The sequence below is a fragment of the Puma concolor genome, chromosome B2 (assembly GCF_028749965.1).
Source record: "Puma concolor isolate L17-30 chromosome B2, mPumCon1.1.hap2, whole genome shotgun sequence".
Lineage (NCBI taxonomy): Eukaryota > Metazoa > Chordata > Mammalia > Carnivora > Felidae > Puma > Puma concolor.
This window is the reverse complement of record NC_141671.1, coordinates 119,128,862-119,156,459: the sequence shown is the minus strand read 5'-3', so window position 1 is coordinate 119,156,459 and position 27,598 is coordinate 119,128,862. Positions and strand designations below refer to the sequence as shown.

At 37.2% G+C, this 27,598-nt stretch overlaps 1 protein-coding gene across 1 annotated transcript; it reads left to right on the top strand.

Moving 5' to 3' along the window:
- The first annotated feature begins 2,731 nt into the window (after positions 1–2,731).
- TMEM244 (transmembrane protein 244) lies at positions 2,732–27,173 on the top strand. The gene is made up of 6 exons (XM_086707807.1): positions 2,732–2,934; positions 17,633–17,718; positions 19,265–19,338; positions 22,816–22,941; positions 24,482–24,526; positions 26,319–27,173. Exons 1-6 carry the CDS (start codon positions 2,902–2,904, stop codon positions 26,411–26,413), a joined length of 459 nt encoding a protein of 152 aa, XP_086563933.1. The 5' UTR covers positions 2,732–2,901; the 3' UTR covers positions 26,414–27,173.
- The last annotated feature ends 425 nt before the right edge of the window (positions 27,174–27,598 follow it).

Sequence of the window (27,598 nt, the reverse complement as noted above, 5' to 3'; positions counted from 1 at the left end):
TTCTCTTTAACATAGACCCAAACCTAAAGGAAACTCCATTAAGGCTATAAACAGAAAAAAAATTTACCTCAACTCTGATTGGTATTTCGGCTCCCTGAAATAGAGTCTTTTTGTTCCTAATATTTTTTTTTCTGATTTAGTGATATCCTATAGAGTATTTTAATTTCAAAAAGGCACTGAACAACAGATGTGGTAGAAGGCCATGAAAGGGAGAAATGGGTTAGAGAAAATCAGTCGAACTAAAAATACACAGCACCAGGCTTCCAGAGCAAAGCCGGCTATAATGGAAGGAACAGAAAGCATTAATGGGAACCAGTTTCATTTCATTCGGGCACGGAGAGCAAAGGAATTTTATTTTTTTACTTCTTATGGATAATCAGACTACGTTAACACAGCATATTCATCTTTATAATTTCATTTAACATTATATGTGGAGTTGTATCATCAATAGCAATCTTCAGATTTTTTTTAAATATTTTATTTTTAAGTCGTCTCTACACCAAATGTGGGGCTTGAACTCACAAACGTGAATCAAGAGTCACATTTCATACTGAATGAGCCAGCCAGGCGCCCCTCAATCTTCAGCTTCTTATTATTAAATTGGTACACGTCCAGAATTTGTTATCTATGAACCCTAAATCTAAAAGCTCTGAAAACTATTTTTAAAACTCTTACGGTGGTAGAATATTACCTGCCCTGAATCAATTTGGTGTCAAAACCTTACATAAACCAACATAAAATTATTTACGGTTTTTGTTTATCCCACTTGGGGTGAATTTTCATACCTTTAGCTGTTCAAACAAAATCTGTGAATACAGAGTGAAGTCCTAGACCCCTCGGACGTATGATGCAACATATTATATGGATCCTATTATCTGTTTAAAATTTAAAATTTTCTGAATTTGGAAACATATCTGGCCTGGAAGATTTAGGATCGTGGACCTGAACTCATTTTCTCCTCTGACTTTATCAGGAAGCAGTTCTAAATTATGTACTATTGTCTTGAAAATATCTATTTAATACCCTGAAGTTTCTGAATGTCTCTACTATGAAACAAATAGCTAAGCTGGGTTTCGAGAAAGAACTCTGAGTACAAGTTACACGAAGGGACTGAAAATACTTTAAAACATGATAAAACGCCAAGGGGCACAAGTCAGAATACAGGAATGTGAAGAGATTTCCACATTTCATTCCTTAACTTCCATATGGATGTGCTGAATGAAAGGTATACACACGTACACCTACAATAGGTACATGTGCATATATTGTATCAATCTAATGGCGAACTTGGCTGTCGCCTGGGTGTGTGTCTGTCATACTCTACTCTCACAAGAGATTATAGTTGTAGCTAAAATAAAAGATATTTATTGTTGTAGAAGCAGCTACCCACACATACACACAGTCTCCACACAATATACTTCACTGGCCCCCTAAGTTTTCCAGTGTAAGTATAGAAAACTAGTGCTTTTCAATATTTTATCCAGTGGAGTGGTTATCATGAAATTCGTGTTGGCTCCCCAGGTGTGATGCCAGCTTCCTGAGAGGATCGGTTTGTTGTGACTACAGAGCTGAATAATTATGACAGAGTATGTATTGCACACAAAACTTGTCTTTTGGGTACGTGTTGGGAAACGTGTTGGAAAGCACAGGTCCTTTGCTCTGCACTGGGCTGTGACTCCCAGAGAGCTCTCCCTGGATTTTTTTTTTTTTTTTTTTTTTTTTTTTTTTTTGCAGGGTTGGGGGAGTGGGGGAGAAAGGCTGGCTCACTGCTGTCACAGACAGGGCAAGGCTCAGGATTCAAACAGTCCAACATTTACTGAGGGTTCCCGGTGGGTAGCGGAGGGGCGAGCTGTTACAAAGTTACTAGCAGGCAGGAGGGTCTGTCCTCTACAAGAACTCACAATGGAAACAGAGATGCAGGGCAGCTGCCTACTAAAAGGATTATCAAAGTCCTATTAATACAAGAGCATTGATAATATTATCAATAACCATCATGAGAGTCAAATTTTAAACATTTCCATAAGAAAACCCCCGAACCCTGGGTTTGCTAAAGACGATCTTTTCCCCCTTTCCCAGAGCTGTGCTCTGATGTATGGGGGTATGCATTACAGAATGTGATCAATAAGAGGTTATGAAGGTGCTGTACTAGCAAAAGGACTACAGAAACAAGGGAATTGCCATCTACACGTTGGAAGTTGGTGCCAATCAAAAGATGTGATGAAGTGTGGTAAGTGAAGGACTGGTTCTGGAGCCCTGGGGCACAGAGAGATACAGAGTTCTGGTACTGAATGCATCCTGGCAATTCGTGGAAACATTTCACTCTCTGTGTAAAGGCCTTTATTTTAGAGCATGAGGATCACTCTCTTTCCCAACCCCAAATCAGAATTTTTATATTGCTTTGCCGTGATGTGAAGGGTCTAATGATTTCTTTCCTCGGCAGGCGGAAGCTCCTGCGGGGGGAAGAAAGAACAGGCCATGCTTCAACATGAATGCCAGTAGCATCCTTTGGAGACAGTCTCAGGACCTCCTAACTGAAAATCCATGTTTCTAATTTAAGTATGAGCCCATAATTACTCATACAGCCAGGGAGAGTTTCAAATCCCTGCCCATTTGCCGTGCTGTCTAAAAACAATCAACTCATCTTTCAAACTTGACCAAACTACAAATGGAATGAGAACTCGGTCGTCTAATAAGGTTGTTCATCCCGGCGCTCAGCAGCTTACGTGTGGCTCACAGATGGCTTCTGTCTCATTCTGTGTAATCCAATCATCCTGCACTACTGTGTCTCACACTTAGTCTTCAGGAGTAATTGGGAAGCTCACAGCGACAATTGTCTCTCCTTCCAGATGTTGTCAATAGAAAGAGAGTGTCTGTCACCACCGCTCTGACTAGGATGTGTCCATGGCTCTCCAGACCAGAGTTGCTGCAAGCAAGGTAAAGAGGAATGACTTCTTCGCATTGGCTTTCAGTTACTGCCTAGCACGGGTGTAAGCAAATATGTTCTATAAATGGCCTCTCTGTCAGCAGGCGACTTGTTTCACTTTTGGCTGGGAACTATGCAGAAAACATTCTGCGGCAATGCTTGCGTCCTGTGGTAATGGTGGCAATCTAGAGACACCCATGCCCAAGAGAAGATTCTAAAACATTCAGAGAATGGTTGTTTAGGAGAGACCGTTTCACCTTCTAGTGTTAACACCTGCACCTCTGCTATCGGTTTCTGAAATCATGACAGTTTGGCCTTGCTCTGTTTTTGGCAGGGGATGGCTTTCATTTCTCCCACTTCTAAAAGATGTGCAAGATTTTAAAGGAAAAGTATTGAAACATTTTAAGCTGTAGGTTTGTTAGTTTCTTTTTCCCTTGAGGCTAGTGTTAATAGTTGTGTTTTATTTCAGTATAAAAATACCCCTTTAAAAAAATCAAAGCACCTAAAACAAGGAAATATGCAAAGCCTCAAAGCAGCTGTGTAAATTCACACAGGCTTTGGGCCTATAAAGATCTAGCCTTAAGGGAATGACACTCTGGAAAGTCAGATTTTTACTTAAAAATTAAATTATGTTTTATGAATTAGTGCTACATTCGTTTTAGTAAAATATCAGCACTGTGTGTATTTCCTCAAGCTTTTTCTGCTCACTGCCATCATCACAACGTACATCATCAGTTAGAAATGTTAAGTATGGCAACAGCTAAGAAAAATTTTCTAGGTCAGTGAAAATATTATCTCAGGGAAAATATTTTTTTAAAACTTATTTTTAAGAGCATTTCAAACTATTCATAATTTATATATAGTTTGGGGATTGAACAAGCAATAATAACTTTTACTGGAGAGAAAAAAATTAAAAGGTAATATCCTTTTCCTTAAGTAGCTTACATAAAGAATGGGGACTCTATATTTAGTCTGGGCTTACACACACACACACACACACACAGAGACACACACACACACACACTCCTTCCAGGGTAAATATTCAGGTAATTGCTACAGGTCTTCCTTTTTTATAATCCCAGAGCTTTAGGTGTTAGAATCCCAGCTATAGAACATTAGGCCAACAGTGAATACATTCAAAATAGGTGAGTTGTTGAAAATCTGGTCTCATGATACATGCCTGTAAGTTATGAGTTAACTTTCCTTAAGTCCTTGTTCATTGTCAATATCATCATCACAGGAACTATTCAAATGCTCATAAATTAATACTAATGGCAAAAGTGACCTTTATCCAAAGAGAATTTCAAGACTTAACAAACATTTATTGAGTGTATGCAATGTGCCAGCCATTGGAATAATTAAATCCCCCCTGTCTCTATACTTTAAATGAGAGAAAAGCTGACTCAAGGGAAAGAGCCATGGCCAAAGGCCATTTAATTAATTTGCTGTCTGGGGAACTAGCACAGGAACTGGGAAGAAAGCCCAGGTATGAGGACTGCTAAATTGTTGTTCAGAATACAATGTATTGTTATTCAGAACTCCAGTAGGATACACATTTCATAACTACACTGAACTAATGTAAAGTTACAATTGTAAAACAAACACTGAATTTAAAAATCTCAGGGACACACCACATTCCTGTGTGTGGTTATTGACATGACCTAGAGAGTTTCATCCATGCAGACACTTTCAGAGGGAACCACTATCTGAAGGCTGGACTGTGCTCCGTGGTACTACAGGCTAGAGAGATGTATTTCATGATTGCTCTGGAATTGCCCAAAGAACTGAGAAGTAAGCTTTCATGTGGGGAGTAATAGGGCAAGGTATTATCTGTGGAGCACATATAGTACTTAATGCTAGGAGTTTTACACGTGTTCTGAATACAAAACCCCTATGAGATTTTACCTATATTTTATAGATGAGTAAAACCAAACACAGAGTAATTGGCCAATGTCATAGCCTTGCCAGTGAGAAACTGGAAAAGAAACCCTAGTGTCTCTCACCCTGGAGCCTACATGTTTTACGAATAGACTATGGTTCATACTGAAGTGAAATTTTGTTATTATTTTTACTGCTCTTCCCTCATCATTATTCAAAACATATTTATCGCATACTTACCACAAACTAAGCAATAGCTTTGTGGCTGGAGAATTAAACATGATTAAATTTGTGTCTCTCTCCTGGAAAGTCTGGAGAAAAGGGAACCTCTATAAATAAGTATGCTACAAACAATGTGATCGGATCTGTAAGACATATACACAAGGCTATGGATGCAGAAGAAATAAGAAAGGATTGATTCTGTCCTACAGTAGGAGATGGAGTGGTAATAATGATACTTGAGCTAGACCTTGAAGAATACACATATATTTTCTCTGTAGTCAAGAGTAAAGCTCTTCTAGTTAATGGGAGCATTCTGCTTTGCAAAATCACATAAGGGCTCCCAGTTTTCATAGAATAAATAGAGCAAGTTATTATAAACGGACTAGACCCAGAATTCCCATAGGGGACTTCTATACTCCAAAGATCATACATTCCTAATGCTACTTAAGATATTTCTGAGTAGAGAAAAAAAAGAAAAGCCACAGATATTTTTATGAAATAATAATTACATTGTCATCTAAACCTTATAAAGATAGCAAAAGAAATAAACTACAGCTCAATCTTACTTATGGAAATAAAAGTGAAAAGCAAAATAACATACATTAAGACCAAATAATATTTATTCTAAAAATGTGAGGGTGGTTCAATATTGGGTAATCTACTAACATAATTTATCTTGTTTATAAAACTAAGTAGGAAATTGTAGAATCATCTTCATAGATGCTGAAATGGCCTTTGACAAAAGTTAACAATGATTCCTGATTAAAACATTGAATAAAATAGGAAGTGATTATTTCTTTAGTGATAATATATATCTATAACAACATACACACAAACACAAACATTGCAATCCTAAATCCAGTATATTTCTTTCTTTAAAAATTTTTTTTAAACATTTATTCATTTTTGAGAGACAGAGCATGAGTAGGGGAGGGGCAGAGAGAGACAGGGAGACACAGAATCTGAAGCAAGCCCGAACTCATGGACTGCGAGATCATGACCTGAGCTGAAGTCAGATGCTTAACAGAATGAGCCACCCAGGCACCCTCAAGCCCGTATATTTCTTGATAGAGAATGTTAGAAGCATTCACAATAAGGCCAAGAACAAGGCAAGTATACTCACCAACTCCACCATTATTTGAAAATAAATTAGAGGTACTAGCCAATGCAATCAGACTACAATAAACAATGAAGCCATAAGAATTGGAGTAGAAGAGGGGCGCCTGGGTGGCTCAGTCGGTTAAGCGTCCGACTTCAGCTCAGGTCATGTTCTCACGGTCCATGAGTTCGAGCCCCGCGTCGGGCTCTGTGCTGACAGCTCAGAGCCTGGAGCCTGTTTCAGATTCTGTGTCTCCCTCTCTCTGACCCTCCCCTGTTTATGCTCTGTCTCTCTCTGTCTCAAAAATAAATAAAGGTTAAAAAAAATTAAAAAAAAAAAGAATTGGAGTAGAAGAAGTGAAACTATATTTACAGGTGATATTATTGTGTATTTGGGCAATCCAAGAGAATCAATAAAAACACTAACATAATTTTTAAAAACGATTCTGGGGGCCCCTGGGTGGCTCAGTTGGTTGGGCCAATGACTTCGGCTCAGGTCATGATCTTGCAGTTTGTGAGTTCGAGCCCCACATCGTGCTCTGTGCTGACAGCTCAGAGCCTGGAGCCTACTTCGGATTCTATGTCTCCCCCTCTCTCTGCCCCTACCCTGCTCATGCTCTGTGTCTCTCTGTCTCTCAATAATAAATAAGTGTTTAAAAAAAAAAAAGATTCTGTAAAGTGATAGAATGTTAAATTAAAAACAAAACCCAGAAATCTTTATGTACATAAACAATACCACTTAGATGGTACCATAAGATAAATCTTTGGTAACATTAGTGGCAAAAGCAGGATTATTTTAAGAATAAATTTCGGGGTGCCCAGGTGGCTCAGTCGCTTAGGCGTCTGACTTCGGCTCAGGTCCTGATCTCGCGGCTCATGAGTTCGAGTCCCGCGTCAGCTCTGTGCTGACTGCTCAGAGTCTGGAGCCTGCTTCAGATTCTATGTCTCTGTCTCTCTCTCTCTGCCCCTCCCCTGCTCATGCTCTGTCTCTCCTGTCTGTCAAAAATAAATAAACATTAAAAAAATAAATAAATTTAAAAGGGGCACTTGGGTGGCTCAGTCGGTTAAGCATCTGATGTTGGCTCAGGTCACAATCTCACGGTTGGTGAGTTTGAGCCCCTTGTCAGGCTCTGTGCTGACAGCTCGGAGCCTGGAGCCGACTTCAGATTCTGTGTCTTCCTCTCTCTCTGCTTCTTCCCCGTTCATGCTCTGTCTCTTTCTCTCTCTCAAAAATAAAATAGACATTGCAACAGGAAGTGTGTAAAATGTGTTATGAGGAAAAATTAAAATACTTTTGAAAGATACAAAAGCAAATTTGAATGAATTTGGAAATTTTTTTGTTTTGGTTTTTGGATAGCAGGAGTAAACATTATAAAGCCATCATTTATTCCCATCTTAATAATAAATTTAATATTATCCCAATAAAAATAACATAAAGTTGTTTTATAGAGCTATTTAAGTACATTTTGAAGTTTATTTAGAAACAAACATAAAACATAGTTATGAGACCTCTAACAAAGAACAATGAGGGGTGCCTATATTAAAACATACTATAAAGCTTCTATAATTAAAACAGTGTTACATTTATCTATGAATAGACAGAAAGTCAGGGAAATCAATGGAAGTGAATAGAAAGCTCACAAATAGATAAAAATGCATATAGAAATATAGTATAAAAAAAGCGAGTGTCTCACTGGCATGTCAGGCTGTGACAGAAAGCAAGGATGTACGAAGAAAATGATGACTATATGTAAAAAGAACATAGGAGGTATAGTGTAGGTGCTCAAATCGGTCAAATTTGGGACAATTTTAGCATCAACAAGAATCATGATTATTAATGTGTTGTAACATATGGAAAATAAAAAAACACTACAAGTTACCAAAAATAGATGAATAAATGATATATACATAAGTTCAAGGTAAGAAGGGAGATCTCTAGGGGTGCCTGGATGGTTCAGTTGGTTAGGCGTCTGACTTCGGCTCAGGTCATGATCCCAGGGTTTGTGAGTTCAAGCCCCACGTGGGTTTCTGTGCTGATAGCTCAGAGACTAGAGCCTGCTTCCAATTCTGTGTCTCCCTCTCTCTCCCCCCGTTTGTGCTCTGTCTCTCTCTCTCTCAAATATAAATAAACATTAAAAAAAAGTTTAAAAAGAAGGGAGAGCTCTATGAAAGAATGTGCACTAATATGTAGAAGAAAAAATAAAATGAGAAAATTACTATTTTACAACACCAATGTAAGTAATTGATTCAGACAAGGTATATCGCTGGATGCTAAAGCCAATAAATACAAAGTTTTAGGGGAACAGAACATTCACATAATCTCAAGCATCACTCCACAGATTACTTATTAGTTACAAAGGATAAAGACTACAATTAAAACAGAGACATCAGCAGGCATCATCTTTACCAAGTGATCAAACTGATGAGACAAAATAGTATAATGTGTCTCCTCATGAGGTACAATGGAAATATACAATATTACATATGTAGAATTCTTCCCCAAAGATTCTAATCAGAAGGAAACCATCAGACCAATCTAGGGTATGGCACGGAAGAAGTATGACAACCAAATGTAATGTGAAAATGTATTTGTTTGTTTTTAATTGTTCATTTATTTATTTTGAGAGAGAGAGAGAGAGCAAGTGTGCGTGGATATGCAAGCAGGGGAGTGCAGAGAGAGAGAGAGAGAGAGAGAGAGAGAGAAAATCCCAAGCAGACTCCATACTCAGCAAGGAGCCGGACACGAGACTTGATCTTATGATCATGAGATCATACCCTGAGCTGAAATCAAGAATTGGACACTTAACCAACCAAGCCACCCAGGTGCCCCTGGAATGTGAAAATTTAATTGATTCTAAGTTTTGGGGACAACTGGAGAAATTTGAATATGGATTCTGTATAAATAATATTGTGTATCCATTAAACTTTCTTGTGTATGATAATAATTGTGTAATTATATAGGAAATGTCCTTACTGTTTTGAGAGTTCAGGGAAAAAAATACCTAAATTCACCGACAATTTTGTTTCCACTTTCTGTGCTTGAGAAATATGTTATAATTTTCACATTGCCTTTTTACGGTTTACCTGCTTGACTTTTTCTTGCAAAGGCTGTAGTTAAATTTTAAGTTATTTAAATGGGGCAAAACCTAACATAAAAAGATCTCTTTTGAAAGTGTATGTTTTATGTAAAATACAAAATACTCTGGTATAATGTATTGTGAGATACGTGTGCATAGATTAAGCTTAATCTACACTCCAGTAGCTGCTGGTTAGCATCTGGAGTATCCTTGTCAGGAGACTACAGTTGAAAAGATTCTCAGGCAGTTGAAAAGCTATTAGTGAAACCTATGCCAGAGACTTTGTCAATGAGCGTAAGAAAGAAATTATAGTTTTTACTGATGGAATGAGTAGTGTTCAAAATAGGCAAAAAAAAAAAAAAAAAAAAATTGAACAGGCCTCACTATTCTTACATGAATGAGATATCAGAATCTGGGAAGGTCAACCACCTAAATACCATCACAGGAGCACCCAAGATCTAGAGCCCATATTCTTGTGTTGCCCCCCGTCCCACAACTCTACCTGCACCCCACCACACCCCCAACACACACACACTTCATGAAGAAATCTGTCAACTGATCTGGCCAAGATGGCTGACCCTGCCTTGAGGATATCATTGTGACATCCTCAGAGTAAACCTGGCAAACACCAAGTATTTGTCAAAGTGCTGGGAGACAGAGAGTGCAAACTCCCTATGTTTTCAAAAACAGGTTGTATAAGTGTTTTGGTGTTTGTCTGCTAATACATTTTTGTATATTTGGCGTGGGGTTAAGAATGACTTACTATGATTCTAGCATATGACATAGAAACCTGGTCTTTTCTCTTTCATTAAAAATTTATAAAATACAGAAAAAGTAGAAGGAAATGCCATGATTTTAGCATCTAAAGACAAACACTCTTAAGACATTTATGTTTCCTTTCAGATTTATAGTTTTTAGATACTGCATTAAGGGTATGGGAGAGAGATGGAAAGCCCCCACTTACTTCTTGTCTCTGGAAACTACAGGGGTTGACAAAAAGAACCTACAGCTCTGGATAGCAGTTTAACTTACATTTGTGAGAATAATGGATTGTGGGTGATTTCACTTTTTTTGTGCTTCATGTTTTTACGTTTTCCAAAATTTCCTCAGTGATGATTCAGTTCACAGATTTGTGTATACTTTTATCTTTTGTACTGAATACTTTGGGGGCTGAATTAATGACTGTGCATTATTTTAGTAAAAGCTGGAATTTAGAAAATCAAAGAGGCAACTGGGGTCCTAGAGTATTTTAGACCCTTTTGAACTTTAGAGATTGGAGAAGAAAGAGTGGAGACCTGCACTGACCAAAAACTGTTAACCACTACCTGAAAACAAGAGAATCTGTCTCATCTTCTCCCACCTCCCAGAACCACCCTCATCCTCATAACCTACGCTATCATATTAGTTTTAATAGAGACAAGTATCTGAACTTGTTTTCTACATGTTTGTCTTACAAACAGTCTTAGTTTAACAGCAGCAAATAAGCCAGAAGCCTTCTCTTTCTGAGAAGTATTCTGGGTACTGACCCTTACCTCAACCCTATTTGTGGGGTGCCTTTTACATAGGTCACCATGCTTTGTGTGAGGCGCATTCTATCATTAGACATCCCTGGCACTTTAGAAAAGTTCATTTGACTGAAAGACAGCCACCTATGGTCCAGTCAGCTGTCTACTAGCCCCTGTTAATAGCACTGTATCCACCCTGGAGGCCATATACCAGGTAGTGACTGGTTTATCTAACCAGGTTCTCTTTTTGTGTGTGAGAGAGTTCATTAACTGGGAGAAGACTTGAAAGAAGAAACAGAGAAACAGAGACCAGAAGAGGTTAGTCATCACGTGGAAGATTGTCGCAGTGTTGTTGGGTCTCCAGTGCCACCGTGTACTTAACTACTGAGTTGTGGCTCCTGAATGGTGGCTAAACAGCTAAATAGCTGCTGAGTCCATTTTCTAATTGATTCAGACATTATTCCAATAATCATCATTATGAAGCTTTTCTGTTCCCTTCAACTAGAGAAAGAGCCTAATGGACATATTGAAGTTTGAGATATAATTTAGAGTACTAATTCTACAAATAATATTTTTTATCACTTGTAGCATCTGCCATTGCTGTAGATATGATGACTAGGTTGATGGTTTCTTTAGTTCTTATAAAGGGGATGGGGACACTATCTCCCCCATAGGATTCTATGTGCTCATAGTTAGACTTGGAAATATCCTTCAAGATCAGAGATTCTTAGCCAGGGATCCATGCATGGATTTTAGCAGTCCTGTGAAAACCCTGAAATTGCACACAATGCCTTGTGTATTTGTGAGCATATCTATTTTTCTGCATAGTCCATACTTCGCATGAGACATTCAACAAAATAATGAGCCCCTAAGGGTTAAAAACACCATTGTTTTATTTTACACATAAAAACATTACTCAGAGTAACTTGCCTACAATCATACAAGATGTGATAGCTAGAAACTAGGTCTCTCTCTTTCATTACAAATTTATAAAATACAGAAAAAAAGGGGGAGAAATCACCAATGATTGCACCATGTAAAGATAGACACCTTTAAGACTTTTCTATTTCCTACCAGAATTTAGGTTCAGATCACACTTTTGAAAACTACATATTGATTTATTGCTTCCTATTACACTTGTACTAAATTCTACTCACACCAGCAGTCTAGAACAATGTCTTTTATGTTCACCAGAACAAATAAATCTTCTAAAGATATATATATATATGTATATATATATATATATATATATGTATGTGTGTGTACATATATACGTATACATGTACACATATATACGTATATATACACACACATATATACACATATATATGTATATATATCTTGCCTATAGGAGAACAATGGTATCTTACTGTTGTTTCAGTGTGCATTTCTTTATTATGAGTGAAGTAAAAGATTATATTTGTTCATTCTAGTTGGAATTCTGTCTCTCATCCATCTTGTCCATTTTGCTCAGGAATCCAGTTTTCCCAGCTGTCCATCCAATTCCCATTTAGACATTCTACCTGAGGAGGAAACGATAGGAGAAACCTACCTTCTGTTTATCACATGGACTTGTTCCTGTGTCCTCAGTAGATCTTTGCATTGCAATCATCTGAGAGGTTTGTTAAAATGCAGATACCCAGGCTCTACCCAATATCTAGAGAATCTTAATATCTAGATATGGAGTATGAGGATTTTGCACTCTTCACATGCAAACACTTGGTATTTCTTAAGAATAATAAAATTTGAATAGCATTTAAAGGGCATGTGGGCTGACACTGAATATGAAGAGTGTGGACCATTATGATTCTCACTAACAACAGCCCTCTATCATTGTGAATCCTAGGTTATCTCCCTTCTGAGGTAGTCTTGCCCTCATAATCAGAACTGCAAAGTTTATGTTTTGACTTGGAGTTAATAAACTTGATATAAAATTGCAACTTTTCCATTGATCAGCTTTGTGCATATCACTTCATTTCTCCCAACCTCTGTTTCTTCATTTGAAAAGAGGTGATTACAATCTTAGCTCAATTATAGTGTTTAGTTTGAAGTATGAGATAATCTTTACAGGTATACTTTAAATGGTCATGTAAATATTAGATATATTTACTTGTTCTAATTGTTTACTGTGTGATACTTTTGTTTGTCTCACTTCCTTTGTCATCCCAGCAAGTCTGAAATAGCTTTGGGCACAGTGTCAACACTCAATAACTATCTGGTGATTGATTATTATCTTATCGTTCAGCGAAGATTACTTTTATATGAGGTGGTGTTCCATGTGGCCTGGGCTCTGATCTGTCATAATTGTTACTCCTTAACACATGTGCAGGTTGAAAATCAGCCATGATTCTCTCACTCCTAAAACTGTAATGAGTGAGTCAACTCATATTCACTGAGAGCCCACCTGTGGCAGGAACCAGGCCAGCCACTGTGAATACCTTATTGAGCATAAAGGACGTGTCCCAGTCCTCCTCTAGGTAAAATGGGGTGTCATAGAACAGTTAGACCCCATATCTTTTAGCCAATTGCTTGAAGAAATACCACAAAATATGTGGAAAGTATCCTTCTGGGGCTGTTATGAAATGGTACAAGAAAATTCAAAAGACGAATGAAGACTAGGATGAAAGGTAGCTACTGACTCCAGAAGGATGGAATGAATATGAACTTCTCCTTTTTGAATTATGCCCAGAGTTAGAAGGTGGAGGAAGGACGGTAAAAGTATCCTCCAGACTGAGAAGGCTCTTTGAGACTGCCAAATGAAGCAAGCCACTCCATACCATTTTCACAGAGTTTTACTCAGGGTAACTTACTGACCGTGGGGATCAGGTGGGTAATGATCCACACGCTATGCAGCCAGGTCCAGACCTTAACCCACAGATTTTGTGGAGGAAAGGGTATAGTTATCTAAAGTGGGCAGATCCAACAAGCCTTCCCGCATTCTGGTCAGAGCATACGTTAACCTCCAAGGCGCCTGGAACACATAGCCCCAGGGGAGGGCACGAACAAGATGCAGGACCAAAGATGGAGTCAGTATTGTTAACACTCCTGGACCCAGTCAAACCAGTTTGGAAACTGGAAAGAAGGTTGAATGATTTATGTAGCTGGAGCACTCAGTCTGCACTAAAGCTCTGAGATCTCAGAGACACACCTGCATATAGTAGTTCTGGTCTGGGGGATTCTGAAATCTCAAACTAAAATAATTTTATTCCTTTCTAGAAGGTATAGTTGTTCCTTAAATTCAACGCGTTAAGAAAGGCTTTGTTGTTTAGGGCAGTAGAAGGAAAACTGGCATCACAATGCTTTTCATCAAAAAAGATGATTGTGAAGGTCACGTTTAGCAGACGGTTTTTTTGAAAGCAACTTACAAAGTATTTGCCATATCCTAAATTTGCACATGTTCCAGACTTGTGCAGATATATTCTACTCTCAAAATAGTCCTGCAATTATGCACAAATAAAACAACATGGGAGCTTTTTAATAAAGAAATTGCATTTATAATGATCTTGTATTTGCATATGATAAACCTCTAATCATTATAACACTGTGAAATATCAACAATAATGCTTTAACATCATCAAATATCCAGTCAAGTTCAAATAGCCAAATGTCATAAATGTCATATTTTTTTCACACTCTATTTGGTTCAGGATCCAAATATGTTTTTTTAAAGAGTAGTAAAGGGGCGCCTGGGGGCTAAGTTGGTTAAGTGTCCGACTTCTGCTCTGGTCATGATCTCGTAGTTCGTGAGTTCGAGCCCCTCGTCAGGCTCTGTGCTGACAGCTCAGAGCCTGGAACCTGCTTCAGCTTCTGTGTCTCCCTCTCTCCTTCTGCCCCTTCTCCACTCGTGCTCTGCCTCTCTCTCTCTCCCAAAAATAAATAAACATTAAAAAAATAAACTAACTAAATAAAAATTATTTAAATTTTAATATTAACATAGAAATAATAGTTTTGTGTTTGTATATTAGTATAGGGACCATATATTATTTTCTTTAATTTTTTTAAATGTTTTATTTATTTTTGAGACAGATAGAGAGAGAACATGAGCAGGGGAGGGGCAGAGAGAGAGGGAGACACAGAATCCAAAGCAGGCTCCAGGCTCTGAGCTGTCAGCACAGAGCCCAACACGGAGCTCGAGCTCACAAACCGCAACATCATGACCTGAGCCAAAGTCAGATGCTCAACCGACCAAGCCACCCAGATGCCCCAGGGACCATATGTTATTTATCTTATTTTGGATTGAATTGAAACAAAGCGATCATCTAGAAATATTTCAACTAGAGGCTATTAATGCTCAAATTAAAAGACAAACAAATTGATATTAATATATAGAATAAAGAGTAAAGCAAACTCAAAGACACATGACCCTTAAGAAAATTACAAGGCTGCAGAAGCATCAATGTTGTTGCCTACCACATCAGCAGATTCTTACCTCAACATTTGGGAAAGAATCCAACCAACTTAAATGTGGACACATTATTTGGACCTTCGACTCAGGCAAAGTTTTCACATGTTCTCATAACCGCTAAATAATCTCTACAAATGAGGGCTTTTTACTACTTCCATATTGATTCTACCACTTGGAAGACACTACTAGCTGCCTACATTGTAGCAGACCCCACTCCCCCTTTTTCCTTCTTTGTTAATAATTGCTAATAATTTTTATTTTATTACAGCAGTAGGTGCCAATCCCCAGAGGCAAAGTCTCAGTGTTCTAAACCTACCATGGTAAACCCCTTTACTCTTTGCCTGTGCTCGTTCAGGAAGTGACCACATGACCCCAAGTGGTGGTTAATGAGAGAGACATAATGGGACATCTGATGGGGGTTTCTAGAAAATATTTTTATTCCCTAATAAAATAAAGAATAAAGAGAGCTATGAGAAGAAGGTCTCATCCTTTTCATTATTCCCTTATAAAGGATTGTGTCAGCTTACATGAAACCACAAAGCCATGCAGGTCTTAAAGAAAATTGAGGTGCTAAGGGTACAAACTTGCAGCTAATCGTGAGTCCTAGAACTCTAAAGCACAGAATAGAGAGTATAGACAACAATATTGTATTACAATCACCAACTTGCTGACAGACTAGATCTTAAATGTTCCAACCACAAAAAAGAAATGATAATCATGTGACATGATGAAATGCTAACTATAGCTGCAATGCCACTTATAGTACAATATACAAATGTATCAAATCAACATGTTGCACAACTTAAATTTACAAATGTACCAAACATATTTCAGTTAAAAATAATAAAATCCAAAAATAAATGAATAAATAAAAGAATGGGGATAGGAGGAGATTAAGGATCATGAGGGAGGGGAGATTAGGCAACAAGGAGTGGGAGATACTGAAGGGCAAAAAGGGAGGAGAATGACGGGCAGAGGGAGAAGAGGCTTGGGCTAGGGGAAGTCGACAGGGAAAGAGTAGGGGGGAAATGCTAGGCATGGTATGAGTGTGGGCAGGCGGAGGGCATGGGACCCTGAAGGTGCTAGAACCCTTAAGTACTGATTTCTTGTGGTTCTCTTAGGCCAGACAATCCACCCATTTTTAGGTAGTTGAAAGAAGGAAGTTCTTGGTAAGCCCATAAAGATGGTCCAGTTAGCAAATTGGTTGTGGTGTGCTGGGCGCTAACTCTCTTCTCTTCTTGTCTCTAGCAGAGGGCTCCTCTGTGCCCAGGCCAATTAAAAGATTTGGTAGATTTGGTGAATTGGTGATTCAGAGAAGATGAATAATGCTCAAGTGTTATAAGAGTTGACCAAACAAGAAGACTTTTAAAAAGATTCAAAAGGGAAAAAGACAAACTAGAAAATTTCCATGTGAAATGCTGACATTTTTATTATATTCACAAGAATATATTTCAAAAGATTAATAGGGAGGTTCAGACATTTTCAATTGTTTATTGGCTTTTTAAATGTTTATTCATGTGAACTGCCTATTTATATTCGTTGTCCATTTTTCTCTTGGTTTGTTTGTTTGTTTTTTTTAATTTGTGTGTGTTTATGTATTATGGGTATCATTTTTTTGCTCTTAATATATATTGCAGATATTTTCTTCCACTTTATTTCTTGGCATTTAAGCCTTTAGTCCATTTCCAGTTTATTTTGGTGTCTGGTACGAGACTGGGATCTAATGGGATTTTTCTGTCTAGAAGTTAGACAATTTTCACAACACTGTTGAATAATCCATCTGGTCCCCATTAATCTGCAATGCTTCCTTGGTAAGTCTCATATGTGGTAGAGGCCATTTCAGGCCCCTCTCTGGTGCTTAGTCAATTGCTCTGTAAATTCTTGCACACAGGCTTAATTATTATTGTGCGATTATGTACTTTTTTGTTCACACTTTTCAAATTTTCTTAGCTGTTCTCATATTTTGACTATTATGATAGCTGAGATTTAAAATCATTTTGTCAGGGGCTTCTGGGTGGCTCAATCAGTTAAGCCTCCGACTTCAGCTCAGGTCATGATCTTACGGCTTATAAGTTTAAGCCCCGCATGGGGCTCTGTGCTGACAGCTCAGAGCCTGGAGCCTGCTTCGGATTCTGTGTCTCCCTCAATGTCTGCCCCTCCTCCGCTCTCTCTCTCTCTCTCTCAAAAATAAACATTAAAAAATTAAAAAAATAAAATCATTTTGTCAAATGAAACTATGAATGTTGGCATGAAGGAAGTATGTTATGGTAGATGGAAGGTAAGTGCTATGGATTTTTTTGTACTGCATTAATCCTTGGGGCAAATGTGGACCATGTCAGCCTTTCCAGTCCGAAAAACTTTCATTGTGGACTTTGAAGTCCTTCCCACCCGTGGGTCTCCAAGCAAAACAAAGGTAGCCAACACTATCTAGTGGTCATTCATCGTCTTTTGTTTGTCAGACTCGTTACCGACAACCGTGTGAAAAAGCCCAGGCTCTTGGACATCACGCCTCTGTTCTCCGCAGGTTGTTTTGCAGAATCTCCTTATATGTGTCATTCTCTTCTACACTGTGTACTACGCGGTTCTGGGCATGTGCTGCATGATGCTCAAGTAAGTAGCGCGTTTCCTTCAAACAGAATGAAAAAGCTGAGATTGAATATGAAAGGAGTTTATATTTAATTCTTGACATGTCTTTATGGAAGAGAGGATACAACTTAAATATGGTGTATTTTCATGCCATTCTTAAGCAAAAATAAGCAAATGTGCCATCTTCCAAAATGATCAAAGCACAATCTTGAAATGATGTGGATAGATAGGGCCAGACAGGACTGTCCCCCTTACTTCTTTGGAAGATGGTCATGGAAAGAAAATGAAGCTATTACTCCCTGGGCTGGTATTGAATCAGAGCAGTTTGAATGAGAAGGGAATTTAGAGATAATCTACATCAAATTTAAATATTCTGATATATACTGAAATATCTCTTGGACTCAAGTCAGGAGACCTAAATTCTAGCCCAGGTTCTTACTAACTTTCTGAAATATCTTAACTAAGCCATAGAACTTCTCTTATTTTAATTGTCTTCATTTGTCAAGTGGAAGTAATTGATCAAAAGAAGGTTATTATGAGGACAAAGTAAAACGTGTATTTTTAATGCTATTTCTATGTAAGTGGGAGGCAATTTTTTCAGGTAATTTTTTTAGTCTCGCTGTGATTTAATTTTGTCTCTACAGATTTAGGTTGCCAATACATTGACTGCCTTGAAATACATTACGTAGATTTACAAATAATTTCTAAGAAGCTGAGTGTTTATACAGTTTAATTTTATTGTGCAAGCAAGGAGTTAGGACCCTTTGATTTCAATATGCAAATGAGTACCCAAAAATAATTATACCAACTTCTGCAATGGGAATAATGCTATTCAGCACGCTTGGAGGCAAACCCACCGAGGAAGCATCTGCTGCTCTAACAGGGTCTCAGCTGTTGCTGGGACTGGAGATGGTGAGGCCATGCCTGGAACAGGCAGGAGCTGAGAATCTTTAGGGCTCTCTGAGCCTCATTTCAAGGATTTGTAGTTAATGTGAGTCAGAGGACAGGAATTTTAAGTTCTTGGGCCTTAAAGCTCCAGGAGGCAGCTAACTGATTGACCAGCTGCACACAACTACAAACAGGCACAGTAGAGGGGGTATATTTATAGACTCCAATTTTACAACAGGAAGAGGTCTCAGAGATTAACCTTTTCAGTTTACAGATGAGACACTGACGTTTGGCTCCAAATGGAACTGACTTGCCCAGATTCACAGTTTCACAGCACCATCAGGATTAGAACCCGGGTCTTGTGTGTTTCCATGCCTATGCTTTTGACACAGAATTAGATTCTCCTCCCATATTTGATGTCAAAGACCACCAAGATTACAGCGAAGACCCAAAATACAATGAAGTCCACTTGGTGGACAAAGTGCACTTAATTGGACAAATAAGACAATATGGATAAAAAGATTATTTGGTTGCCATGCAGGTCAGCCAGCTTCTAAATGTCCCACACATGGTAAAGCTAATGCATTATGTTGTATGTGAAGAGCGATATTCAAGGCCTTGATGTACGAAGCTGTGAACTGCCTCCTCCAGGGTAAACTATTTTCATTTGTAACATCTTCAGGGTGTATGAGTTGGATGTCCTGGCACCATTTGATTTCAAAACGAACCCCTCATGGCTCAACACAAATTATAAAGGTAATTGGTTTTAATTTCCAATCTTTGTCAATTAGTGAATCAAATGCCTCCAAAAATCAAAAATAGTTGTTGTTTCATAAAAATTTATAAAATATCAGGCTTTCCTCTCAGCCATCTGTATCTTATATCTGACTTAAGAAATTAATGTAGAAAAAATGCCATCACAAATTTTAAAGTGGCTATTCCTTAAAGATGGGATGGGATGGAATGGTGGAATAATTGAAAAGAATTACTATATGAATTTCTATTTGGTAATTTTATAGGTAAATTTTTTGTGCATTAAATATTTTTCAAAGGAAAGGAAGAATGATTTCATATGTTGATGTAAAAATGCTCATGAGATGTGGCATGGAAAATGAAGACAATAGTGTTTGTGTAGTGTAATTATTCATTTTTGTAGAACAGAGTAAAATACATGGTGTCAGTGGTAAGAAATCTGGAGAATTATGCAACAAACTGTTATCTCCCAGCTGGGATGACAGAGGACTTTCATTTTCTGCTTTGTACATTTCTGCTTAGTTTGATTTTTCTTCCCAAGATAGGAAAAAAGGAGGGGGGGGGAATGTTATGAAAGAGTATACTAAGGAAAAATTTATCTTTTTAAATTAATCATTTTTGTTGAAAAAGTAATTATTAATTAATACCTGCTATACTCATCACCCATATATATGTTAATAATAACAGCTATTTATATTGAATATATGTCAAACATACTTATTTGGTGGGTATTCGAGGTAAGTTTGTCTCATCTTTAGAAAAAGAAGATTTTAATGTTATTTCCATTATAAAATAATACACATAAATTAATGAAAGCTTATAAAATACCTACAAGTAGCAAGGAGAAAAACAGAAATTCAATCACAAACTTACATTCAAAATATAATCATTCTTAGCATTCTGTTAAATTTCTTCCTACTTTTTTTTTTTTTTTAAGTGAATTGTGGATTCTTTAAACATTACAATTCTTTAGAAAACCACTGGACGTGGTTTGTTTGGAACCAATATGCAAATATACAAAAATTGCCTGAAGCCAAAGAAACCTGGTTTTGAATATGACTTGTACAGGAAACTTGGTCAGTTAAAATTACTGCATTCAAGAAGAAAAGCTTTAGAACAACTTCCTCAAATGGGTAACCTTGTTTGGTGCTATTATGGATTCAAGTTTGGATAGACAAAGAATAAGTTAGGAAAAAGAGGCTTTCATTCTAATGAGACACAAGAGGTCTAACATTCTATTTTAACCTTCTCTTTATGCACTTCCCTATTGAACACAGAATTCACTTGTTTTCTATCAAAACTGTCCACAGTTGTTATCGTCACAGTAAAGAGTTAAGTAGGGGCTGTGTATGTGTTTTGGGGAGGGGATTTAAAACTCAACTGTTACTATTTAATTCTTGCCTTTGGGTCAGTCAATGAAAGATAGGAATGACACAGCTTATTGGAAAGGCTGTGTTTTTACATAGCAGAGATTAGTGAAAATCCCCAGGATGCCTGGCACGGTTTATATCGCTCTTTCCCCTCACAAAACACTAACATTTGTACAAAGATATCAATAAAACCTTAGCCTATTAGATCTTTAATTTTGGGCTTGGGGAGATAACTGCCATAACTCTTCAAAGTTGTTACTTTGAGAATTTAGACTAATCTCAGAGATAAAGTATAAGAGTAATCTCAGAGCCTTGGGCATGTATCTAGGGTCAAGTTTCTTGTCTGTTTCAATGATTTTGTCACCCAGGAGAGTCGCTTTAGCAAGGACACTGGAAAGTTTAAGTCTAGTTAAAACATTTTGATTACTAATAGCTTTCCTTTACATAGCAGAGAATAGGTTGCAAATTGCTTTCATTTTAAGTTAACATCCTCCCAACATTTTTTTTTTTTTGAGGTAGATAAGATAGCACTCCATTTCCCAATTATAGAGAAAGACTGACCCAGAGGTTAAAATTGTGCTCAAGGTTTTATAACTAAGCTATGAGGCAAGACTGTAACATTGGTATCCTGATTTTAAATTGTGTACTGCTTCTTTTACATCATGCTTTCTTTCATTTCATAAACAAAGCATAAGTCTTTTTTATCAACATATGCAAATATAGCTTGTTCAAGACAAAAATCAATGTCTCCAAGCAGCTGCAAGTTAACCTATAAAATCTGTAAATGCTGATAACGGAGGCATCTCTATTTCCCTATAATAATCTGGGGGCTCTATGAGCCACTAACAGAGGCAGCTGTGGAAATGTGGTAGAAAGACGTGGAGTCACTGTGACACAGCAATGCACTTCCTTCCACAACCTTGATTGTAGGGAATAGGACATACTGAACTGAACCTCATTCCCGTATGATAAAAAGGAGCTGGTGTGAATTCTCCATTCAACTTCTGAAACCTGTTAAGTTAAATTAAATAAAATCGAAGAGGAATAAGTGGAAGGCCTTTAAAAAGGATGGCAATTGGGACCTGCTTACTTGGTCGGTGTTTTGCTTGCCCATGAAACAATCACTGGCTCGTTGGTTAATAAATGACTTCTGCACGATAGCATATCATGTGATTATTTAACCCTTTGTTTTGAAAAATAGAGAGTTTGCCTGTCTGGATTCATTGATTCCTGAATTATAAGAACGTATAATCAATTGCTGTGTTTTGTTTTGTCTTGTTTTGTTTTCAAAAATAGAAAGGTAATTTTTATGGAAAGTGATACCATTGCAAAGGGACCTTGACGTGTGTCACGTATATTTGTCACATGCATTTGATGGATCTCTCCTTTGAAACCACTTTAAAGATCCATACCAAAGACAAAAGGCAAAGGTTGACCCTTCACACATTCAAGGCTCTTAGAGATTTGTGGTCCTGACCTATAAATAATGAGCTCTTTATACATGTTCAGGGAAAGCACTCCAAGACAATTGGGTGGATTTAGAAGAGTGCCTCCATCCACATGAGCCATTTATGAGGCTTCCTTTCATCCATGGTTATCAGTTATGTGTCCCAAATGACTATCTGGGCATGCCATTTTATTATAAAGACACAAAGGAATTCATTTCCAAGTTAGGCAATGATTGGTACCAAAGAAATGTTATAAATCAATGAACTCTTATGTTTCTTTTTTTCATTTCCTAAAACTGAGAACTGAATTTCTCATTAGTTTCTAATATATCTTAAATGGAGATTTGCAATCCAACTGTAGATCAGCAGGTATTGATTCCATTGTAACCTTCCTTTATTGTATTTTACCTTTTAAAATGGTAAGTACAAAGAAGTACAAAAGAGATACTGTTATTTTTCTATTAAGTCTGAGGATTATTAAGAAATAGAATATGTTAACAAGTTCTTATCCAAAGTTGAGGATTGTTAAAAGATGGGATATTTTAAAAATTCTTGCCAAAATGTCTTCACAGACATTGTTGTAATGGTCCTATTACTAATTGTGTTTCAGAGTTGTTAGTTCCTCTAGTTCCAAATAATTATATTCTCCATTCCATTTGCAGTCCTTTTAATCTCAACACAGGTTACCTACTTGGTGTGTGGATTGCTTTTCGTTCTGGTTGTAGAAGAATGGGTCTGGGATTATGCTATTTCAGTAACCATTCTTCATGTTGCCATCACTTCAACTGGTAAGCAAGATAAAATAAATAAATGTTAAATCTGATGTTGTACCTAAATTGATTCATAAGAGTAGAACTTTGTTATATGCATATTGCCCTCTGATGGCTAACTAATAAAACTGGTTAGAGTTCTTTATTCCTTCCCACACTACTCCTCCCCACCAAGTTCTCTTACCACTTCCTGGGAAAGATTTTGATTGGCTACACCTTCTAATTCAAAATGGTACTGAAATGTAGATAGATGTGTCCTATTCTCCTCTCATGTTCAATTTGCCAACAGCTTGTACAGGCTTTGCCTCTGTTTGGAATACTTTTGCTCCAAAACCCTCCCTTGAGGCAGAAATTGACCAAATCCTGGGACCTGGGACCTGAGGAAACTCATACTGGTAGGCTGGCAAACTTCCCAACAGTAGTTAATTTACCAAGAATACTAGGTTCTTAAACTAAAGGGTTTTATTTCTACCTGTGATCTTTGGAGTCAAAAGAAAATGGATTAAATTCCAATCCTACCTTTTTAAGAAGTGTATGGTCTTAAGGAAAGTCACAACATCATTCACATTAGTTGTCTCCTGTGTAGATGGGGGAGACCCAGTGACATGTCAATGAGAATGAGAAATTTTCTGACTAGTGTCTAAGCATATATTTATTCAGTAAATGACAGTTCAAACATTCTTTCCTCTAGCCATTCAAAATGTACTCTTCTATTGTAACTTTTCTCCCTTCCTGTCTTCCATTGAAAAAAAGAAATACTAGTCAAGGTATGCGTGGTAATCAACCACAAGTTATAATTCAAAGTTATTATTTATTAGCAACTTAAATCACTCTTATATTTTCAGTGCTGTGGTCTATTAATGGTTTAATCAGTCTCCATCTTAAACAATTTCCAAATGAATTGCTACACCCCAGCATCACTATTATTAGAGAATGCTGGTATATCAATATCCTTGTCCCCTGGCATACACCCTCCCTTAGTAACTTTTGGAACCCCTGAACCCCATAACTCAAATTCTCTCTCTTACTTTGGGGACTAAGTTCAAATGGAAGACAGTCATAGGATATTTGCAAACGGGCTCTGGAGCATAGACTGGCTCAATCTTCAAGGCTGAGATAGGCAACAGGTTCTAGACCCAGAAAAGTTACAAGTTAATTGTCTGACACATGGCACAAAGAAAGTGCTTAACAAATATTGCTGAGTAGAATTGAGCTCAGAGCGAAGTGGCTCAGAACTCCAGGGTAAGTCAGGTTTTAAGGATGGTCTTAGGATCATCTCTGTTGCATAACACTCGAATCAACTCATAATCAAATCAACACTCAATCAATTCAAAACATCATTCCTAGAAGAGGAGTTTCAGGTATCTGATTTCACAAATGACTTTCTAGACTACGAATTAAATACAGCTTTGGGGATACCCAATTTTATGAATGTGGATAAAACTTCTCTTTGTTATGTGGATATGATCTGACCAAACAAGTATTCCTTCGTTGACTAAAAAGAAAAATAACATATATTTTAAAAATGAACAACATCCTTTTTTTCTTTCTTTTGCAGTTATGTTGGAATTCCCCTTGACATCACATTGGTGGGCTGCTTTAGGTATATACATATGATACCATATGTTATACACATGTGTGTATGTATTAGGTACAACATAAATATTTATATATACAGTGGGGGGCATCAAAATATTTTTTGTGTGGGTCAGGTAATTGGACCAGAAGACTGCTCAGAGTCTCCATCTTTCTAAAATTACATAGAGTAAAACACTGGATATAGATTTATGACATATTCTTTTGGTTCTCTTTCAATATGAATGACATTACTATTTTCATAGTAGCATTATTTCATCTATTTTTTTTTCTTCCCACAAATCAAACAACTGAATTAATCAATTGTGTATCTAGTAAGAAAATTAGCCAATTTACAGTGGACTTTTCTAAAGCTTTTCCTTTAGCTTAAGCCATGTATGGACCACAAAAATTTTTACCTTTCCTCTTTTCAGTAAGTTTGGCAATAGTTTTATCTAAATATTGTCATGCTTAATAGTGGAAAATAGAAATGCAGCATTTTACTACATTGTTTTCCCCAAAGCCAAGTTATCTGTTTATAGTATCAGTATTATTTATATTACTCATTAGCTCCCTTCACTAGAATTTAAATTTTCCACTTCCCTTACATCTCCATAAGCCTTAGTGTGTATTCTTCTCTAATATTGTTCAGTACATACAGAACACACATGAGAAAGTACTGAAATTTTATTTTGCATGAGGCTTTCAAAAAATGCACATTTTTAATAAATCAGAAAGAAAATCCCGAAAGACATGCTATAATTAGAAATGCTCTTATCTCTCCATGAAAAACAAGAACTTATCTCTTGGATTTTATTTGCAATACCACAAAATTTACTTTATTTAAAGCCCTAGGCATTTCAGTCACAGAGCAAATGCCACCTGATGACAGAGGAAGTCTGTTGGTGAACTGGAATGGCCAATAGAATTGCTAAAATAGTTGGGTCACTATTTCAGTTTTAAGAACTAGGGTTGGTTTACTCAGAGAATGGTGGCCAAATGACGTTTGAGGTAACCTTCTTCTGTTTGCGTTGAGTTAAAAATTTTAGATATAAATGAAATGTGGCTACACAGCTTGGAAATTCTATCTCATGGTCCCGCGCTAGATGTGTGTCTGAGTGAGGAAGTTGTCCAGTCCTGCTGAGCCTCTGATCCCCTAAGGGCTCTCACCTCTGGGAACTTTACCTTTCATGGGAGTTACACTGTTACCGGCATCCAAGGAATCACAGATTTATGGAAGCCCTGTTAGGCTGGATTAATATTAAAACAAAACAAAACAAAACACAAGAATCGCCGGGCCAATGAAATCAGAGCTAAAGGCATTTTCGTATAACCGAATAGCGCAGGTAGGTAGACTTCTGTTTTCAAAATCTCTTCTATGCTAAGAAATATTTTCCAAGTTAGAAGAGAGCATATCTTCCATTTATAATTAGAGAGGAAATACCTTATAAAATATTTTTAAATAACAACAACACAAACAAATGGCAGGTCTGAAGAGCTACAAGAATTGAGAATTGTGAAATCCCTGGCATGTGCTTTGACTTCATTGTCTTTGAATTTCTGAGTTTTAAGAGCTCCTTACTATTAATTTGACACAACCACGCATCTATTCCCTGAAGGAAGTTTTGAATTTCAACAATTTATCAGCACAGAATATATACCTACTGTCTCTTAGCTGAATCTATAAACTACCCTATTTCAAATGCTATGTCAGTTTCAGGAACATTATTTTAGTCATGACAATTGTTCTTATTCATAATCTCACCAATGAATTATTCATTATTGGTAGTTAACCAAAACTTCCCTTTCATTACTTGCAGGATCCGGCTTAATTTCAATGATATGTGGAGGCCAGGCTTTCGCATACTGTTTGTTCAAAGACAACTTTATCTATCCAGATCTGGATGAGTTTTAACAAAACAGCTGAATTAATTCGCCTCAGACTTTCTGCATTATTACATACATTGTGTCAGAGCTAAATTGTAGTTTTTTGGTTCACACCTTATATTCAAGGTTGAATGTATTCTAGATACTTTATAACTATGAAAAGAAAAGGAGAAGTTAATGGAGAGCAGAAGACTCCTAGTAAGATATTCATGAGCAGAATGTTGCAAATTCATAAAATGCAGTATTTACCAAAAAATGTTCCATAGGACACTAGTTTCAAAATATGTTAATAGTGCCATGCAAGGAAAAAAAAAGTTGCATGTTTAAGTATATTTGTAGAATCTTGGGTTTATGTAAAATATGTTTATTTTAGGACTTCTCAGAATCTTTAACATACTATTGAGAACAAGACGTGTCTAAGTAGTAGTATGCATTATGCACTGTTTCTCAGACATATTTGAGTAGGGACACACTTTATTTCTGAGACACAGAGAGAGAGACAGAGCACAAGTGGGGGAGGGGGAGAGAAAGAGGGAGACACAGAATCTGAAGCAGGCTCCAGACTCTGAGCTGTCAGCACAGAGCCCGATGGGGGGCTTGAACCCATGAACCGTGAGATCGTGACCTGAGCCAAAGTCGGAGGCTTAACTGACTGAGTCACCCAGGCACCCTGGGGACACACTAGAAAACGCTGATGTATCGTGTGGGTGTGGAAATTATAATATAGAAGAGAGTGGAGTTAAAACTACTACAAATCCCTATAAGCTGAATTAAATTCTATTACTGTCCCACAGTATTTGTTTTTGTGATAGAGCATTTCTTGTAAAATTATTGCCTTTTAAAAAATATCAGTGTCTATTTCTTTCCTTAGACTATGTTCTTTTAATATAGTGCTCCTCAAAATTTTGTATGCATTTGAATCACCTGGAAATCTTATCACAATGCCGATTTGGGTTTGGAAGGGCTGCGATGGAGCCTAAAATTCTGTATTTCTAACAATTCCGAGAAAATGACTGTGCTGTTGGTTCATGGGCCACAGTTTGAGTAGCAAGGTACAAGTGGTTGGGAGCAGATATTTTTAGAGGGTATATAGCTCTGTGCTGCCAGTCCTATGTTGTCGTTTTTTTTTTTTTTATATCATTGTTATGCAATGTTTGTTGAATTGGATTAATACTGAGACTAGTTAAATTTATATAATTGTCTTAAATATTTA